We start from the raw sequence: 21,433 nt of genomic DNA on the forward strand, positions 1-21,433 counted from the left end.
GGCATGAAGTCCAGAAGTTCCTAACATTTAGTGTGAGGTGTGGAAGGAGGACATAAAAGCGTATAATGATAGAGCAGATTAGCGATGGGAGTGAAGGAGTTTGGTAAGCTCTCCAGGCTGATTTTTATGGATTTGGTCGTACAGAGGAAGCAACAGTAGTCAAGTAGTGAAGTAGTCAAGCCAAATCTGGCGGCAGACGGTCAAGGTATTCTCTCTCATGCATATTCAAGCTTGCAGCCCATAGATTTGAAGCCACAGATGTGCCTGTTATACTGAGTGAGCAGTGGCAATGGGAGATTGTCCTGGATCTGGTAGGGTTGAAGGTGGAGGGGAAATAAATTGTGAATAAGACTGATGGAGTAGGGGGTAGTGGACTGGAGAGGGGGAAGTCTGGTGTTTTAGAGCATACTGTGAGGAAGTTGGGGGGGGGGGGGGGCGTTTTTTTAAAATAAGGAAGTAAGTGAGAATAAAGGGGTATGGGATGGGCAAGAGACGTGTTAGAGGAAGTGACAGAAGACTTTGGAGTTCTCGAGGATATGTGTAGTGACATGTCAAGGTGGCGGTCAGGTCTGTGGGTGGGCGAGTCAAACTGGATTGAGTCACATTTGGAGATTTTTAACTATTTTCCAAGGAAGGAATTTTGGGATTAATTTATATGATGTTGCTGCGATGAAATTAAATTAAGGTCACGAGGTGATCAGAAACATACAAGTTAACTATGATGCCACTTTAGACAAAAAATTAAGCTACCAGCCATCTCAAAATTGTCTTATTTTACATATCAGATTAGCTTAAATAGGGATCATCCACCGCCACTTAAGAGATATAACTGTGATGCAAGAATGGCTTTGATTCACTGAGCACGGCAGGGGTCTCAGCTAGCCAGGCACTGTAGGTGCCATGGCACACTCACCAAATGGGGACGGTTCCTCATTCAAGGTGGTAATTTTCATTGGCAGCTCAGCCTGCCAATCATTGACAGAGTGAGATAGGGATGAGGCCGAGGTTTCAGCTTCCCCCCACCCTTCGCCATCCCCCTCTCTCTAGGTTTCTATCTGAAACAAACGAGACAGAAAAGTCTTGCTTTCTACGTTCGTGCTAGTCAGCCAGAAATACTGGCATGTAAAGTGAAATAGGCACGTCAAGGGCAAAGTTTCCATAATGTATTATTTTGATGTTAAGAGGATTGACAGGAATTGGGTAAAACTCAGTGAAAACTGCATTTGTTCATTCATGTAAAAAAAAAAGTTTCTTGGAATGGCAGGGGACATCGAACCGAAGAGAATAAATATCCAGTGCTGATCTGAATTTTGTAACAGAAAGGTTGAGAAAGATTAGGAGGGCAAGTAAGTCAGGGGAGGATCTTTAGTTTAGATAGTAGAGATTAAGGTCACCGAGAGCAAGTTGTTAGTCTGAACAGAGATATTGAGGCAATAATTAGAAGATTTAAATGAAGTAATAACCTTGAAGTCAGAGAAGGCAATAGGCCAAGAGAATCTTAAAGGAGGTGGGAGGGTGGCAAGTGAATGAAATGGAAAAGTAATGGATAAATTGAGATGGGACTTGGAGATGAGTCAGGTTGCCATAGTGGCGATCTGATCAAAGGGTGTGGTGAATTGTAAAGCCAGGCAGGGGGAGGAGTTATCGTTACTAAGCCAGGTTTCTGTCAGGCCCAGAATGCTGTGGCACTCCTTCAGTACAAGGCCATGGATGGAGTCAGCCTTTTCCTTGAGTTTGTGTAGAGATTTCGCAGGATGATGGGGGGGAGGGAAGGAGACTGGGAGTTCAGTGGGGAGCCGTTAAGGGGAAGACTTACTGAGGGCCCAGATTGGAAACAAGAGGAGGGGATGGAGAGGAGGTTAGAGAAATTTACTCCACAGGAGCAAGATAGTGGAGGATAAACCAACATCGGGAAGAAAGCAGTTTGGGTGACTTGCCAGTAGCATTTGATATGAGCTAAACGATGCCCAGTTTGAGGTCTGTTCAGGAGAGAAGAGATCTTGGAACAGGCGTTCAATGAGAAGTAGAGGGGATGGGATTGGGTGAGCAAAGAACGATATGTTTGGCGGGGATGGAGAATGAAAGACAGACACATGGATGGAAGGTGTGAAGGGTAGTGAAGCAGGAAAGGGAAAGCTGGGCAGAGGAGCTTAATTCCGAGCAGTATCCATGTGTGCAGAAGTAGATTAGAGCAAGAGAGTTTAGAGGAGGTTAGGGTTGCTGCAAGCTTCTGAGTAATTCAGTCCCACAATCCTGCAGTGCAAGTGTACCTGCCCCATCATCTCTCAACCTTGAGTGACCCAACCACCATCCTGGCCTCTAGTGTTTAGTCCGGTCATGTGCTAATTGGAGTGCAGCAGCCATGTCATGAACCAGTCCAAGTAACCATTTTCACCTTGTTGTTTAGCCATAAGAATGAACTCACTTGTAATTGCTGTTGACTTCACTAACTCTCCAGACATTTTGCAGATCAAAACGCATTCTTTCCACCTCCATCTCAAACCGGTGGCAAACATGATCTCCTGAAGAAGCACAAGAGGAGAAGACACAGTCATGTTGAACTATAATACAACACAGCAAATAAATATTAAAAGGCTTTGTTTATTTTGACACTTCCTTTGGCTTCATAGTTGTTCATAGTTCCCTTCATTAGACAGGACAGCAGTACAAGTGAGGCCACACAACCCGCTTCATTTGGCAGAGGTGATCTACTCAATGTGATAGCAAAGACACAAAAATGATTCTTAGGTGGCATACCAAGAACTGCCAAAATCAAACAACAGGCTCTCCCCAGTACATGTCACAGCCCTCCTAGCTAGCATTCCCTCCCCAACTCATCATTTACTGGTTACCATTACTTTTCCACTCACCTGGACGACAGAGGTGCACATGCTGATCTTCCTCGTCTGCACAGATTCCCAGGCACCAGGCATGATACGCAAAGGTAAACAAATCTTCCAGTCTGGTCGGGTGGGCAATCACTTTGTTTAATCTCTTCAGCCATTCCTGACATTGCTTAAATGTAGAAAAATGGCACCTGTGGAATAGCACACACAGGTTTGAGAACAGAGCACACCCAACAACAAAATATTTATGTATTCTACAGTGCAAATGGCCAGATCTATGTGAACACTCCTGCTCAACCTTTGTGGTAAATGCTCATTATTAAATAAGTTGTAAATCAAAATACAGGAAACTTTGGTTTATCCAGAGGTTGTATGTCCGGAAACCAGGTTGTATGTCCGGAAACCTCGATCTACCGGCAGAAATCAGGAGCCGTTTTGTTAGGGTTTTTTTCTTCTCATGGCTTTGTTTTCAACAGTCGGGCTCTGGAAAGTCTCTCTGAAGCTGTTGCTAAGCTACAGAGACGCTTCCAAGGTACGGGCCGACTGTTTACAAGCTGTTGCTAAGCAAGTGTTTGTTGTCAGATACGGAGATGAAAACCTCCGTATGCTTCAACATTAACTTTGTATGTCCGGCAGTTTTAATAGATTGGCAACAGCTCGGTCCCGTCGGTGCCAGATATAACAAAGTTTCCTGTAATAAAGTACAAGCACCAATATAGTGGTGTCCACTTTTAGGAATCATTGCTTGTAGTGATCATATGGATATAGTGCTGAAATTCAACTTGCAAAACCCATTTATATCAACTCTTATTTTTTTAATCAGTTGTACTAATGAGCAAGAGTTGTTATTACTGAACAATACAGGTTGGTTTTACCCAATAGTACAGGTGGGTTATACTACACAGTACATTGGGTTATACGGTACAAAACAGTACAGGTGGGTCAAACAGAGCAGTATGGACAGGGTAAACCAAGCAACGTGAAAGTATGACGGAGAATACGGAGCTTCGAGGGTCGATTTGCTAGGGCCCCCAAGGGCTGCATGTGTGCCTAGGACTGTAGGTTGGACACTCAGCCCTACACGACCGTACACAAGTACTATTGGTCTGAGATTTAGTGAGAAGTAGTGAACAAGTGGTTCCTTCTGCCACAAACTGTCAACATCCATCAAAGGAGCCCTGAACACAGCATGTGCTTGTAGGTAAACATTTGGTCACCACAACTGGTATGCTAGGGAGAAAAACAATGCCCAAAAAATCCATTCCTTTTTCAAGCATCTAACTGTTCCCTGACCTTATTTATACTTATCATTTGTTCCACTATAATCATTAGCTTCTGGGCAAAAAAATTCTGTTCAGCTTTCCCTCTTACTCCTAACTTACTAATTATTACTTGTATTAGAGGACAGGAGAATCCATCCTGCTAACACCTCCATGGTTGTTAACAATGTCACTTGTCTGTCAACCTGATATGGGGCCACTTTTACAGGTTACATAAGGGCAGGACTTTAGGTTAGATGTTAAGTGGTTCTTCCTTTATCAAAGAATGGCGGACCAGGCTGCCGGTTCATGCGGTGAACACTGATTCACTGTATACTTTCAAGAGACAGCTGGACCCGTTTCTGGCTGGGGAGAAGATCACATCGTATGTAGGTATCCTGTAATATGTCAGGGTAAATGTGGTCTCCTGGACTGGTTTTGATCACCTAAAGGGGTCAGAGGAATTTTCCCAATATTTTTCCTTAATTGGCCTGGGTTTTTAATCTGGTTTTACACCTCTCCCACAAAATTGCGTGACTCCAGTAGGGTAGGGAATGTCTATCATGATGCATAAGGCAAAAATATCCCAGTCCATGTGTCACACCGCTTCTCAGAAGGAAATGTTGGACAGGAAACGTTCCACATATTTCGCCAGCAAGGGGCAGATGACCAGAAAGGCAATATGCAGCTACAGGAACCATTTTGATGCTGGCCATCCAATAAAGCTCATCTGATCGGGACTCCACTGCTGAAGTTGAACTAATTTTCCCAAAGGCCTTTGCTGTAATAACAGACCCTGCAAATGCAAGGTTAGCAGAATATCCACTAACTGATCAGTTTCTTCCTCAGCTGTTGCCTGTGGTTGAGTCTTCAGCCGACAGGCAATCTTGCATTATACAACAACTTGCATTTATATGGTGCCTTCAACATAGAACACTCCAAAGCACAGATGCATAATCAAAAAAACACCAATCCAAGGAAGGACATATCAGGAGGGGTGACCAAAACATAGGTTAAAGAGGTGGATTTAAGGAAGGTCTTAAAGGAGGAGAGGGAGGTGGAGGCACAGAGGGGTTAAGGAGACAATTCCAGAGTATGGGGCCTACGCACCTCAAGGTACAACTACCAATGCTGAGAAGAAGGGAGGAAGGATGAACAAAAGGTCAGAGTTGGAAGAGAGAGTTCGGAGGAGAGGGTTACAAATAGCGGAACGAGGAGCAAATGTAGCTCAGCAAGACAAGGAGGATGGGCAAGTGGGATAGGACACAAGCAGTTGGAAGCTTGTGAAGGGTGAAGGAATGGGAGGCCGGCCTCCCATTGGAATAGTCAAAACTGGAGGTGAAAAAGACATGGATAAGGATTTCAGTGGCAATGGGGTGGAGACATCATTGGTGAGAATGGTGATGAAAAACCTCTACCTACCCATAGTGCAAATTAAAAAATGCAAAGAACATCTTAAAACTATGTACAGCAGCTGACAGGAGATAGGTATGAACGTGAAGAAGAGAATGTGGTTGGAAGCTCAGCTCTGGGACAAATAGGATGCTGAGGTTGTGAACAGTCTACACCTCTACATTCAAAGTCACTTAAATTATCTAATAATTCAATGTTTTTAAGCACTAAATTCCAACTTTACTTTGCTGTTTATGTTTCTTAATTCAAATTATTGGATCGCTCAGTTTTTTTTAATAGCATAAGAACTGACTGGATCAAGGTGCGTGTTGCATATTCTACCAGAGATGTTCAACTGAGGCCCGAGGGAACTCCTGGAGTCAAAGCTCTTCCCCTTCTTGGATTGTAAACAAGCAACAAAGCCCAAACAAAAAAAACAAATGGAAAGAGACAATAGTATAAATCAGGGATGAAGCTGTAAGGCAAGTTGAATGCCGATGATTAACTGTTTCACAGCATTATCTGGCGATAAGCACAGGCTACACAAAACCTCAAGAGTTTTCTCCATGAACCAGTTCAGACCCTGGAAGCATGGAGAGAGATTCAAAAGGAAAAAATTAGATCTACTGATGCTGGGGTAGAATTCTACTGTAGCAAGTAAAACACATCCCTCCCCAGTATTTCTTGCAAATACCCTCAAGAAAAAACCTGATTCCTAGAACACTGAGGTGAGGGAGCTCAAGAACAATAATTCTACTTCTTTCATTTAACCGATATGTCCTACCTGTTATTTGTATTAACTATCAAGTAGGAAAGCTTTAAAAAAAACTGCTCCTCTAGCAAAACAGACATTTGCCATCAGTGAAGCTTTCTGCTTTGAAGGAATGCTTACTATGACAAGCAACTTGCACGCAAGTTCAAATCAATGTATGGGAGCTTTTAGGGACGAGGAGTGCACAGTGCTTACAGCGGTCTAGTCTCCCTGCTACACGGTACATCCCCACTCCTCAAATACACCCAGAATACACCTCATTACCTCTCCCCTCCGCAATCCCGCTTCTGTCTGGTGCACCATGTTTACATCTCAATAGCATCCCGCCCATAGGATTCAATCTGATTGAAAGGGCATCAATGTTCGTTGCCACTGGTTTCAGAATGGGAGCTGAGGATTATAATGGTGAGGGCTTGAATTTGTTTAGCCACATTTGGAGATTGTAACCTGGAATAGATTATGCTCCTTTGAGTTCAGAATTCTGCATGATCTTGTGAAGGTCTGACAGGCTGAAGAGGCAATAGCTTTATGTTCATTTTTAATGCTCTGGCACAACCATCTGGGTTCCATATCACTGAATAGGACACAACATACCTGACCACTTTGGAATCTTTGCAGACGATGTGAAGCTGGAACATGTCCCGACTCTCAACACCTTCAATAAGCCGTACAGGCACCTGTAACAACAAGACAAATGTAGGTCGGTCACAACAACAACTACTTGTATTTATATAGCGCCTTTAACGTAGTAAAACGTCCCAAGGCACTTCACAAGGTCACCAGAAAAACCTGTAATCAACAGTCAAGAAACATCACTTTTAATAGCAGCTCTAGCCAGGAATTATACAGAAATACTATAGCAACGAATATCATTGCAGTCGAGTAGCATTACTTCAAACAAGCTGGAATAATTTGGTTTAGTTTGGCAGTGTAGTCATGAAGCCCACATGGAACACCTTCCAAATGATGTGACACTAAACATTGAACTCCCAATGCTCTGCTGAAAATGATGCTGCCTCATTTATAACAGTAAAGCAGGAACCAAATTAAGCTACAATTCAGCACATTTGCCAATATCAATGGCGTGTTTCTAAATATGACAAATTTTCAAAAGCCCACCTTTTAAGGTTTTCCAAAGTCACGGGTGTCAATGCAAATTCTCAAATTCCTTCTCCCACCACTGTAAATGGGCATTCAATAGATAAATATAGCCACCAACAAACTGCTGGCTGACCAGAGCCAGTCTTTCCTACAAAGCTGCTCGTAGTGTGGCATTTAACTAGTATTGTGCTTCTTCAACAAGGTGAGAAGGCTTGGTGTTGGGAGGGATAAAGAAGGTTGCCCAAACATAAATATGATAAAACCTCCCTGTCCTGCAGAACACTTCAGAGAGGCTGCAATAGGGACACGCAGGGAGAATACTAGCTCTGGAGAGAAGCGAAGTCTTATTCCAGTCAGATTGTATTTGTGCTCCGCTGAGTAAAGTTGCTACGATCTGAAACTTACCAACAACTTGAGTTGACACCATTGTATCCTTTGCCAGAGCGGTGTCCAGGGAAAATTACATGACTTTCTACATTAGCTCTAGCCACCTAAACACTAATTTCTTGCTATGCATTTTCTGATTTTATTGCAAGTCTGACAAAGGGCCTCAAACAAAAACGCAAACCTGTCTTTTTCAGATGTTGATGGAACTGCAGTGCACTTCCAGCATTGCCTGTTTTTAGTACAGATTTTCAGCATTTGCAGTTTTTCCCACCATCTCTGTAGGAATTATTTCTTTCTCTTACAACATAGATAATAATGACACTTCTGAAGACAGCAAAATAGTGTCAACTCTTGTGATTGACACCCAAGCATGAAACTGACCTTGTTCCAGTTATTAAACATTATATCTTAAGAAACACCATTAAGAAGCCAAGCACCGATATTGAAAGTGGGTTACAGTGCAGCACACCGAGACATGCAGGTTAGGCTGATACTCTTAATGCTGTGGTGCTCTAAACTCTGCTGCATTTTCTGCCAATGCTTGATAATAAAACACGACTGCTGCTCTGGCTTCCTAATGGCCAACTTTACCCAATGCTCTGCTCAACAGCTCCAGGCACACATTGGGATCAGACCACTCCTAATGAGTACCCATCTCATGAGTTACATCTAATGAGTTTCAGCAAACTGCCTAGTTCGTGCCAACCTGCGAGTATGTGAATATAAGAGTGTGAGGGAGTGAAGATGCGAGAGGGCAGTGTTGGAAGCACTGAGCTCCTGTTTGTATATTCACTAGCATAGCACCTGCATGACACGTCTGTCTGTTCGTCCAATATAGGGATGAGGATGAGGACAAAGATGTGCACACTTGCAAAGTTTCTTTAAGTTGCGTTGGACACACTTTACTCCTGTTTATGTACTTTGTGACACAGCATTGTAGTGAAACCGTAAAAGACCACCTCTTTGACTAAGACTGTATGCACACAAGCTGTGCTGGATACACCGTTGTATGCGTAACCAGCAGTGAAGTACACACACACACAGTACTTACTGAGATGTCACCGTCCACACCCTGCAGAAAGGTCTAAAACAGAACAAAAGGAAAGAGAAGGGGAAAATGAAATCAAAATAACAGATGTGAGAAAGGCAGGAACCGTATACACTGAAAACACTTGCAGCGTTCTAATGTCAAGGCACTGCAGACAACACACAACCTAATCAGAACTAGAACAAGCTAAAGATACTGCATACCAACCAACATCCACTACTTGGTGCCAAGTCTACTGTACACCACCCTCAACCCACAACCTAGAGCCCAGAGGCTGCATGCCAACGTGTACCTATTGCAACAGAATAAGAAAATCATAGTAATGCTACTCCCTTGTTATTTCAGTAAAGAATCAAATTTTCCTCTTTATCCCTGCAAAATACATCTAAAATATAGACAGAGCTGTTGTTACTTTGACTTCATTCATACTCGAGAAATAAAGAACTTGCATTTATATAGCGCCTTTCACGACCTCAGGATGTGCCAAAGCACTTTACAGCTGATGAAGTATTTTTGAAATGTAGTCACTGTTGTAATGTAGGAAACATGGTAGCCAATTTGCCCACAGCAATCTCCCAAAATCAGCAATGAAATAAATGACCAGATCTCTTGGGCGTCGGTTGAGGGATAAATAGACAGGAAACTGGAAGAACTCCCCTGCTCTTCTTTGAATAGTGCGGTGGGATCTTATATATCTGGACAGTTTAACGTCTCATCCGAAAGACGACGCCTCAAATAGCGCAGTATTGAGGGAGTGCTGCGCCGTCTCTAGTTTCTCGATCTCCGCTCATGCCCTCTCCGAGCTCATCTAGTCCACGAGATCCACCTCCTGCTCTCTCGACCCTATTCCCACTAAACTGACCACCCAACTTCCCTTCCTGGCCCCCATGCTAGCTGATATGGTTAACTGTTCCCTCTCCTCTGCTACTGTCCCCCTCTCTTTCAAATCTGCAGTAATCATTCCACTCCTCAAAAAATTCACCCTTGACCGCCCTCAGTCCTTGCAAACTACCGACCCATCGCCAACCTCCCTTCCCTCTCCAAAGTCCTTGAACGTGTTGTCGCTACCCAAATCTGTGCCCATCTTTCCTGCAACTCCATGTTTGAACCTTTCCAATCAGGTTTCCGCCCCTGCCACAGCACTGAAACGGCCAAAGTTACAAATGATATCCTATTTGATGGTGACCATGGTGCATTATCCCTCCACATCCTTTCCGACCTGTCTGCAGCTTTTGACACGTTGACCACACCATCCTCCTCCCAATGCCTCTCCTCCGTTATCCAGCTGAATGCAACTGCCCTTGCCTGGTTCCATTCTTATCTGTCCAGTCGTAGCCAGAGAATTTCCTGAAATGCCTTCTCTTCCTGCTCACACACAGTGACCTCTGGAGTCACCCCCCAACCCCCCCACGGATCTATCCTTGGTCCCCTTCTATTTCTCATCTACATGCTGCCCTTAGTCAACATCTTCTGAAAACGTGTCAGATTCCACATGTACATTGGCAGCACAAAACTCTACCTGACCACCACCTCTCTCGACCCCTCCAATGCATCTGAATGGTTACGCTGCTCATCAGACATCCAGTATTGAACGAGCAAAAATGTCCTCCAATTAAATATTGGGAAGACCGAAGCCATCGTCTTAGGCACCCACCACAAACTCCATTTCCTAGCCACCAATTCATCCCTCTCCCTGACCACTGCCTTGAGACTAAACCAGACTGTTCGCAACCTCTGCTTCCTATTTGATCCTGAGCTAAGCTTCCAACCCCATATTTTCTCCATCACCAAGATCACTACTTCCATCTCCGTAATATTGCCAGTCTTCATCCCTGTCTCAGCCCATCTATTGCTAAAACCCTCATCCATGCTTTTTTTACCTCAAGTCGACTATTCCAATACTCTCCTGGCCGCACTCCCATCTTCCGCCCTCCATAAACTTACTCATCCAAAATTCTATTGTCCGTATTCTAGCTCTCACCAAGTCCCGTTCACGCATCACCCCATGCTCACTGACTTATATTGGTCCCCAGTCCAGCAACACTTCAATTTTAAAATTCTCATCCTCGTTTTCAAATCCCTCCATAGCCTAGCCCCTCCTCATCTCTAATCTCCTCCAGTCCTACAACCCTCTGTGAACTCTGCGTTTTGGCCTCGTGCAGCCCAGATTTCCTTTGCCCCATCATTGGCAGCCATGCCTTCAGCTGCCTAGGCCCTAAACTCTGGAATTCCCTCCCTAAACCTCCCTCTCCTCCTTGAAGATGTTCCTTAAAATTTACTCCTTTAACCAAGCTTTGGGTCAATTGTCCTAATGTCTCCTTATGTGGCCTAGTGTTAAATGTTCGCCGATAACGCTCCTGTGAAGCACTTTGGATGTTTTACTACGTTAAAGGCGCAACATAAATGCAAGTTGTTGTTGTTGTCTACCTAGATTATGTGCTCAAGTCTCTGGAGTGGGGCTTGAATGCACAACCTTCTGACTCAGAGGCGAGAGTGCTCCCACTGAGCTAAGGCCGACACCCAAGTAGCTTGAGTCATCTTGTCAGCATGAATAACTGGACTCCCTACACCAGAGCCACTCTCAGTGGGTGCAATTACACCGCCAGATATGTAAGCAAACCAATACAAATCTAGAGCGAGATGCTACTCTATGCCAGTAGCAAATTTGTTCTGTATCATTTAAATAAGAAACTGAATTAGAAATCAGCAGCTGTAGTCTCTTCAGTTTACAGTGAGGAGGTATCAATATATTAGAAATGCAATTCCCATCAGATAAACAGGTGGCGGTGTTTCTTCATCCCAGACTTTTGTCTTCGATTGAATATTCTGTTCTTCTATCTGCCAATCCAAAAAGTGGCAAATAGAACAGATTCAAAAGCAAATGCAATAGCTGTTTTAGTACCAACTAAAATATTTATATAAAAATGTTGCCTGCCCATTTCCAGTTATGCGATTGCTGTGTGGCAACGATGGTCACTACGACCAAATCTATGATCTGCAACCAGTTTCCCCACTCCTTCCCAGATCAATTGCTGGAAGGTCAAGGCCATCTGGTGCAACTTGGGCCCATTTAATGCTTAACAAATGACATAGTGTTCAAAAAAGTCAATGTTGCCTATAATGAATACAAACAGCCTCACTTTATAACACTGATTACCATTGCCATCTATACAGCTACTGAGTCGAGTGAATAGATAATCAACACTTGGTTTAGTTTTCTAAATACATTTTAGTTTGACAACTTGGTCCCCATCATATGAGCTTATAAAAGTGTTTGTCCTCCTTATGAAGTTATGCACAAAGTGCAATGATAATTTTCCAATTAAACAAAAACCTAACATGTAAACAAATAAATGTGGTGCAACGTTTATTCAAAAGGATATTTTTGGTGAGTTATAATTGAGATGCCCCAGGAAGGGAGCAGTGTGCCAGAACCTTGGAGGGTACAGTGGGGCTGGCACCTTGGGAGCAGCAGCGAGGTCAGGGTACGGGAGTGACGAATCCTGTGCTTAGCGTAAGGTCAGAGTGGACACTGCTTCTTGGACTTTTTGGGTGAGGAGGAGGAAACAGACAGTAAGGGAAAGTATGAGCAGCATATAGAAAGAGACAAATAAGAAGTGTGCAAGTCATATAGAAATAGTGGGGAATAAAGATGGGCCTAGAATAAAGAAAGACCAAAATAAACAAGGACGGGGTGGGGGGGGGGGGGGGGGGGGGAAGGGAAAAGAGGGGGGACACAAATGAGACGAGAGACAAGCAGACCAATAGATACAGGAAAATACATTATTTTGATCCATGACAATGCCACAAGAGAGCAACTCATTAGATGTATTACTAAACTGTAACTTGATCTAAATGAAATGATAAATTTAATACCATTTTCATGTAGAAATTAGTCCACTTAAATGATTTGGCTTGCATTCTTCAATTAAGGAATTCTCCCCTTCCTACCCTCTTTTCTCCCTATCTCTTTACCTTTCAGTAAAATGGTTGCATTAATAAATGCTCTATGAAGAAGAGTCTGATCCCCTTTCTTGCCAAATGAATGAACAGAAGGATGGTGACTGCAGACAGAAAACTAAGGGTGGTGACTGCAGACAGAAAACTAAGGGTGGTGACTGCAGACAGAAAACTAAGGGCGGTGACTGCAGACAGAAAACTAACAGCTCAATTTGATAGTAGGTGCAGTAATTCCATCTGATCCAATTACAAAATTCTAAACACCTTGCAGGTTAAGTTGTTACAAGGTTATGACAGATTTAGGATGGCATCCAATAAAGTACTGCTTACATTGATTAAAGAATCTTTGTATTTAATGTGCAGCCTGTAATTAGAGATAGCGATTACAGCATCATCTGCACGGCCCAAGTATTCCACACCTTCACCCTGGAGTACCGGAAAAGGCACCTGTAAATGACAACAGAAAGTTAAAATTGCACAACTCATTCACTGTACAACATACTTTTATTCAATACGGAGCTAAGAACCCAGGCCACTGCGGGATCACAGCTGCATTGTTTGGTGGAACCAGCAAAAACTCCACCTTCTCATGCATTCCACAAGACGGCCCTGCTCTGCACCAAATTTGCTCCTCGCTACCTATCCTAACTCCTAACTGATGCCGCTTCTTTACTCATTAATCAGATATTAACGATCTTGTGATAGTTTTTCAAAATCAGGAATTCCCACTTGGTGGGCAGCAGGGTCAGAGTCACACATTGTTGACAGCATCTAAACGTCCTTGCGCTCTGATACAACCGAGTGCTCAAAAAGCTGTAACTGCACAGATTTATTTAACATAAGAACGTAAGATGTAGGAGCAGGAGGTGGTCATTTGACCCTTCGAGCCTGCTCCGGCATTCAATAAGATCATGGCCGATCTGATCTTGGCCTCAACTCCACTTCCTGCCCGCTCCCCATAACCCTAGACTCCCTTACCATTCAAAAATCTGTATCTCCACCTTAAATATATTCAATGACCCAGCCTCCATAGCGCTCTGGGGAAGAGAATTCCAAAGATTCACGAACCTCAGAAGAAATTCCTCCTCATTTCCGTTTTAAATGGGTGTCCCCTTATTCTGAAATTATGCCCCCTAGTTCTAGATTCCCCCACAAGGGGAAAACATCCTCCCTGCATTTACCCTTTCGATCCCTTCAGAATCTTATATGTTTCAATAAGATCCCCTCTCATTCTTCTAAACTCCATTGAGTATAGGCCCAACCTGCTCAACCTTTCTTCATCAGACAACCCCTTCATCTCAGGAATTAACCTCGTGAACCTTCTCTGAACTGCCTCCAATGCAAGTATATCCTTCCTTAAATAAGGAGACCAAAAGTGTCCGCAGTACTCCAGGTGTGGTCTCACCAATGTCCTGTACAGTTGTAACAGGACTTCCCTACTTTTATACTCCATTCCCTTTGCAATAAAGTCAACATTCCATTTGCCTTCCTAATTACTTGCTGTACCTGCATGCTAACTTTTTGTGATTCATGTATAAGGACCCCCAGATCCGGCTGTACCTCAGCATTAAGAAACTAGTGACTGATCAGTACTTTGATAGGTAAAGTTTCCATTACAAGTAAAATATTTAGTACAAGATAATTTTGTTGATTCATCACTCATTGCTTCAATTAGCATTGATTTTCATTAATTATGCTATGAGAGGGGGGACGGAGGAGAGGGGGGACGGAGGAGAGGGGGGACGGAGGAGAGAGTGCGGGGAGGGGACGGCGGAGAGGGGGGAGTTTTTACTTTTGTGATTACTACACTACTTAAGGAAACAAAGTTCAAGGATGCATGGGGATAAATATTTCAAAAGTATAAAAAATACTGAGAGGTTCCACCAATGGCGGTGACCCCTGTGTGCGCCTCGTCGCTCAGGTCCCGGTAATGTGGAAAATGCCTCATTTATGTTGTTTTCCAAATTTCATAGCAATTGGAACAGAAAATCTATGTGCAGTTGGTTTTAAGTTGCTGATCATGACTTAGTTTTAGCCTGTACTTTTCCCAATAGGTTAGCCAGCACAAAAGGGCTTTGCTGCCTGCACAGGTAACCAAGAAACTTGGCTGCCTGTTCACATTCCTGTCATTCGTGGGTGCCTCCAGAGCCAGCACTACACAATTATCTCTTTTGCCCAGCAGATATGCCTGGGAGCAAATATAATGCACCAGAAATAGGACATGATTTCTCACCCATGATTAATTTCCTAATTTGAAGGCTCTATGAAGGAGGTGAACAGCAGATGCCAAAGAGATGGGAGAAACACTGATAAAATTCAAGTTACGGTGTAGCAGGCAAGGTTAATGCAACAATATGACTTTCAACCACGCTGTCATGGATCCAATGAATAACTACTTTGGATATAAATCACCCCTCAGTTTTATAAATAAGGCACAAAAATGAGAGTTGTCCTAGGAATTCAGAGGTATCTCCCATCAATTTATGCAGGAGATAATTAATTACAAAATGTGTAGAGAATAAAACTTGGTTTTTGACCAGGTATACCCAAGGCCCATATCAATCCATCACAGCAGCCTTTTATTAGCCCAGTCATGTGTACAACAATCCCTCCTTACCTTTAAGCAGCTTTCACCATATTTTATAACCTTCTCACTGGGGTTATCTATAGGAGTCTATTAAACATTTCAGAACAGCTTTGCAAACTCCCAAATTACACGTAAACTTGATCATTTTTATTGAAAGGATGACAAAATTTCAAAAGCAACACCGTTCGTCATTTTAAGAGGTAATTTGTTCGTAGATACCATCAACTAAAAGGAAACATTTAAGTTTGGCCATCAGTAAATGTACTGTTTTGCTGTTGTAGCATAGAAAAGCTTAATAATTACTTAGTCCTGTTTCAAGCTCCTGTTCTAATCTTCCTGCGGAGTCGGATCCTGATGCACAGACCTGACAGCAACTCAGTAGTGATTTGTTTTGCCAGCACTGTTGCATTTTGGTTTCTGGAAGTCTCGATACTTTTTGCAATCTTATGCCATCAGACAGGCATCTTCCTAACTTGAGTTGCTGCCGCAGCTAAGCTCCCGCCGTCCCGGCTGTCATTTTTACTAACGTATGGTCATCTTCCTTATGACACCCTGGTGAAGACGCTCCAGTCCCATATAGGAAGCATTCACACCACAATGAAAACATGTCCATGCCATTGGCTCATCTCTCACATGGTCATCTCATCACATTTACAAGAGACAACGCAACTAAGTACATCAAACGAGATCTGAGTGCTTCTTTTAAGCATCTCCCCACGGATGCCATGTCTTGCAGTATGAAAGCAAGCTTAAGAGCACCTGGCTGCAGTAAATCCTTATCATTGTTGAGGTGGTCAGGTAATGCAAGTGTCAAGTGTTCAATTTAGACCAAGCCCCAGGAACTCGTCAGACAGTCTAGTACCGTCTTTGTTCAGCCATCTTGTTGCAGACTTCTCCACAAACTGATTAAGTCAGCCAGCCTTTCATATTTAAAAGTTGCTACTGGATGTGTGGCAAGGTACTTGGCCACCCACCCAAATTAATTTGTGAATCCCGGTAATATCTGGATAATTAAGGAACTCTATACAGAGGATCATATTTTCCGTGCATGCAGATACTGTAGAATGGTTTTTCAATGATAAACGTTTAAGTTATCTCATTCTTTGTGGGATGGCCATTGATACAGGTCTAGATGAACCAAAGATGGATTTATATGAAAGAGCTGTTATCTGGCCAAGCAAAGCGAGTGAACTTGACTATACAGATTATACTGTATTGCTGTTAAGACAGAGGCAGATTTCAAGTCAAACATGGATGTCTGCTGTGAGGGGGAGGGGGCGGAGTTAAGTAACAACCCAGTGATAAGCAATAATGATAAAGGTCTCAGATTATGTAAGTAACTCTGTCATTCTTTTGGCTTTCTCCAGCTCCTGCTTTCACATTTTGCACATCCTGGCAGTCAGTCAACTCTAAAAACTGCTAGTCAAAAGTCTCAAGAAGAATTCAACTCAACTGATATTTACAACTCTCCTGCCCACAGTATTAATACATACTCTTAGGCAGTCCCTCGGAACCGAGGATGACTTGCTTCCACATTCAAAATGAGTTCTCAGGTGACTGATGAGTCCAATGCAGGACCTACAGTCTCTGTCACAGGTGGGGCAGACGGTGGTTGAAGGGGCGGGCGGGGTGCTTGGGTTGACGTGTGCTCCTTCCACTGTTTGCGCTTGGCTTCCGCTTGCTCCCGGCAAAGAGACTCGAGGTATTCGGCGCCTTCCCGGATGCTTCTCCTCCACTTTGTGCGGTCTTGGGCCAGGGATTCCCAGGTGTCAGTGGGGATGCTGCACTTTTTCCAAGGAGGCTTTGAGAGTGTCCTTGAAGCATTTCCGCTGCCCACCTGGGGCTTATTGCCATGTTGGAGCTCAGAGTAGAGCGCTTGTTTTGGGAGTCTCGTATCGGGCAGTCGGACAATGTGACCCGACCATCGGAGCTGATCGAGCGTGGTCAGAGCTTCGATGCTGGCCTGAGCGAGAACACTAATAATAGTGTTAATGTCAGATCACTTTTTCCATTCAGCTTTAAAACACACCTCATGAAATGCCTTCATTAATAAAAAAGATGGAGCATGAAACAACCGTCTTCCTGTGATGGGTCGTTTTTTTTTTATTCTGGAAACCGTTGGGTAGAAATCCTCAATTCAAGTATATCATTTAGGAAGAAGACAAAGCTACACAATATCTTCCTTTTTGGGGGGAAAATTCAGTTGGTTTGTGCCTCCCGTTAGCGCCTTAAGAGGGCGCAAAGCAACTTTGCGGCAGCGCTAAACACTACCGCCACGATCTCCTGCGCCGGCAGATCATGACATCAGTCGAGCGTGCAACGCCCCAGACCAGATATTGAGTGGCGCCCCCTGCCTTACCGCCTGCCGCTAGCAACGACAGGTTGAGCGGAGCATTTTGCAGTCAAGAAGGGACTGGAGGAGCGCTATTTAAAGGCGACCGCTTCCTGCCTTTTTTTGTTGGTGACATTTTTGCACCACGCATTGAGAGAGAGAGAGAGAGAGAGAGAGACTGACTTCTGGAGAGATTCAACGCGTACTGAGCAGCACTTTGCAGGTTTATTTTGATTTGCCCTTCCTTGTATCGATTTAGAAGAGACTATGGGGTCTGCACTCAGCTCTTTCCCTGGGCCTCTCCATTGTTTTTTCCAGCAGATTTGATGTACAGGTCTCTCCAGGCCAAGATTAAAGGCTGCAATGAGCAGGATGTAGATGGAGAGCAAGATCAACCCTCCCCTTTAAGAACTGGCCAGCGCCTTAGTGTCTGTGTTCCATTGCTGACTGACATCACGAGCTTCGCCAGCGCTCTGAGGCAGCGCCTCGCTCCTCGGCCTTTGCGCCGTAAGACAGGTGTGTAGCGCCTGATTTAGCACTCCAATCATCTCCAGGGGCGATAAAAGCCAAGTTTGCAGTCGGAGGCGATAACTAGCGCCGGGCGCTAATCTTTGCGCTCAGCCGATAATTGCACCCCAAATGGGGCGATACTGAATTTCTCTCCCCTTATCCTTGGAACAGGACACAATGTCACTGCTACAGAGCGTCCATCATTGTGTGCCAAGGCACGGGATAGTCAGCTCTGAATCAGCACCAATGGTGAAAATCAAACAAATCAATCGCATTGCCTGTCAGAAGGATGATATGCAGACTCATCATCCAGAATCTACATCACCAAATCCTGTCAATAAAAATATCATGAATTTCAATCAAGTCCAAAAGACACACTGCCCTATTCACCAGCATGTACCATTCAGTAAGAGGGAACCTCAACCACACCGCATGTGAACCCTAATGAAGACCAGCGAGAGTTTGAGTCTTTCAATTAACCTGGTGAATCTCCATTTACACAAGCAATTACTTAAGCCAAGCTGTACTCCTCCCTGCATTGGTACCAAGATTCACTGAAGTCTTCTACTCCTCATTCCCAACAGCTTTGGAACTCTCTACCTCCCTCAGTTTTCTTTTCTCCTTACATGTCTACAGGCTTTTAAAACTCAAGCTTAGCATTGCCCAAACACTACTACTTCATTCACCTTGTTCGCTCACTGTTTTAACTCTGATGGGGTCCTGCACTAAGGGCTATAACTTTTCACCTAGTTTTGTCAATTTATAAAAATCACAACTACTGAAATATATTGTGAGGACAATATCTATTCTCCTCCAAATCGTAGCCCATTACAAAGTAGTGTACAGGATATTCAATCGAGAACAAAATTCAGTTACTGGATAAATTTCTTGAACTGCTTTAATCCACTACCTTGTTCACTACCTCACTTCATTACTGGAATCAAATCCTAATACAGCCGCCAATGGGCTGCAATTTTGCTGCAGTTTGGTTAGTTACCTTCATTAAGGAGTTCTGTTCACTGCAATATTTACCAGAAAGTAGTACCAGAGGAGATACAAGCTTCCCAACACCCTTACACACGACTTTTCTACTAAAATGAACAGAACCTTTATTAATGTATGTTTGAATTAAGGATAAGCCCCAGCCTTACCTTGTTACTATATTGCATCAATCTGTATTTCGAAAGAAATGCTTCTGAACCCGCATAAATCCATGTCTCGTCAGTCCGACAGGAGTTCCAGGTCAGTCTAGCACCCCTCCAGTGTAGCTCATTATCTCAGCCACATGTAGCACTTCAAGCAGCTGCTATGTTAATCAGCATTTCTCAGTATTATGTTAAAATCCCCATTACATTACCACGGCTTGTCCATTTGCTCTTAGTAAAATTCCCTTTTACTCACTCTGCCACAAGAAAAAGATTTTTTAAACTGGGATTGCTCTGTTCAGGTATTCGACTGCACAATGTATCTGCAATAAGAGGTTTCTGTCGCTTTTTAATGAGGAATACTGAATGAAGGTAGGGAAATAACGAGTCTGCAACTTTAAGTATAAAATTTAGTTATTTTAAATATAAAAATGCTTCTGCACTTTGCCTCTTAACCCTCGCCGGCTCTGTGGCCACGGCCTACAGTAAATCCATGTTAGACATGCCTACCTAAACACTTCATTTTTTTGTCCAGACACTTATTCTCTTTTTTAAATTTAGTTCAGATCTGGCCCTGACCAGAACCTCTCGGACATTTACTTCCAGCCTACTCGGTGTCTTAGGGAAATTCTGTCAGAGAGACTGATGATCCATGTGCTGCTGGCAGATGTGTGCTACACCTCTCCACATGAAGACTGTTTTAATTTGGTCTTTAATTAAACCATGGGAATTCCAACTGCTCTGATTATTTACGGCAAGGAAACAGTCAAGGTCAGCAGCACTACTTTCTAGTCCTAGTCTACCCGGTAGAGCACAATTTTATAATCCACAGCATGTCTGCAATTTTACCATTACAGCTACTTAACTGGTTCAAGGTCACAGTTATTTTACCAGATTCAATCAAATTAACCAACAGACAGATGCTTGTATTTCTATACAGTGCTTGATGCAAGACTTAATGTATTGCTACCAACGCACAATAGAAAAAACAGCCCCGTCAATGCAGTTACTCAAATCGTTCCCTTTTCTCAGGAACAGGCCAATATTCACCAGTACTTGGCCTAGCATTATATAGCTCAAAATGCACTCTCCAGACACAACCCTAGTTTAGGGACAAAGTCTGTCATTGTACTGCTGGGTGTTATTCTGCAATTCATGTGAACACATCACAAAAATGTTACAATAAAGAAAGAAAAAAAGACTTGCATCTATATAGTGCCTTTCACCACCTCAGGACGTCCCAAAGCGCTTTACAGCCACTGAAATACTTCAAGTGTAGTCACTGTTGTAATGCAAGAAATCATACTTTATGGAAATCCCAGCAGCAACAGTGCTACACATCTATTCTCATATTATAGCACTGCTTCCGATACAGGCCTTGGTGTTGAAACTGACCAATGTATATTCCAGGTAGATCCGACAAAATTAAACTTGCTCATGAATTTCTGGTTCTGGCTACAAACTTTCATCATTGTCGAGTAAGAGCTGTGTAAGCCACCATTTGGCAGTGTGAATGTTTGGTCTGTATAAGCAGGCTGAATCAAATAGCGAGCTTGATGGAAGTGCCAGTGGTGGAGTTCATTTGCCTTTGTTGATGCTCTTGACGAGGGTTAACGATCTCCAACAACAGTGCTGCTGTGTAGCTAATACTTCAGTGTTGCCTATCATGTTGTGCTTGCCCCAGGAGGCACCCCTATAATGTAAAGGGAGCAGCCAAATGGTCCACACAATTATATCTCCTTTGAAAGGCAAAACTCAGCTATTCCTTTTCCAGAGGCAGTAGGCAAAGGCTGGAGAACAGTTTGATGGCTGATTCTCCCCCACCCACCAACCCATTTCCCCGCCAAACAAGTGACTGTCAGGGAAGTGACAAAGAATAATGGTAAAGTGATTTCACTCCCGCCCTCCTGGACAGACCACCTCTAGTCACTGGAAAAGGCAATGTTAAATCACAAACAGTGACTTTAAAGGAACTACACACTTGCAGTTGTTTGAATTTGGGGCCAGCTACTGTTGAAACCACCTTGCAATATGTAAGGGAGGTTTGTAGAGCTACAGAAGCTGCAGCTGAAGGTGGTGAAGAACTGTTTCAGG

General features: G+C 43.5%; 1 protein-coding gene across 13 annotated transcripts in view; it reads right to left on the reverse strand.

The window, feature by feature from the left end:
• mtmr4 (myotubularin related protein 4) overlaps positions 1-21,433 on the reverse strand; it is a 166,110-nt gene that overhangs the window by 65,496 nt on the left and 79,181 nt on the right. For 11 of the 13 annotated variants that reach the window (XM_085964420.1, XM_085964411.1, XM_085964415.1 and 8 more), the window contains 5 exons: positions 13,096-13,212; positions 8,809-8,841; positions 6,864-6,946; positions 2,871-3,037; positions 2,426-2,522 (listed from right to left, as the gene is read on the reverse strand). In XM_085964420.1, coding sequence (XP_085820546.1) covers positions 2,426-2,522; positions 2,871-3,037; positions 6,864-6,946; positions 8,809-8,841; positions 13,096-13,212 — 497 coding nt within the window. The remainder of the gene's footprint in view (positions 1-2,425; positions 2,523-2,870; positions 3,038-6,863; positions 6,947-8,808; positions 8,842-13,095; positions 13,213-21,433) is intronic. The other 2 variants (XM_085964423.1, XM_085964418.1) reach the window with 1 other exon arrangement.

Source organism: Somniosus microcephalus, chromosome 22, assembly GCF_052327205.1.
Source record: "Somniosus microcephalus isolate GS21.2 chromosome 22, FLI_Smic_1.0, whole genome shotgun sequence".
Taxonomy (NCBI): domain Eukaryota; kingdom Metazoa; phylum Chordata; class Chondrichthyes; order Squaliformes; family Somniosidae; genus Somniosus; species Somniosus microcephalus.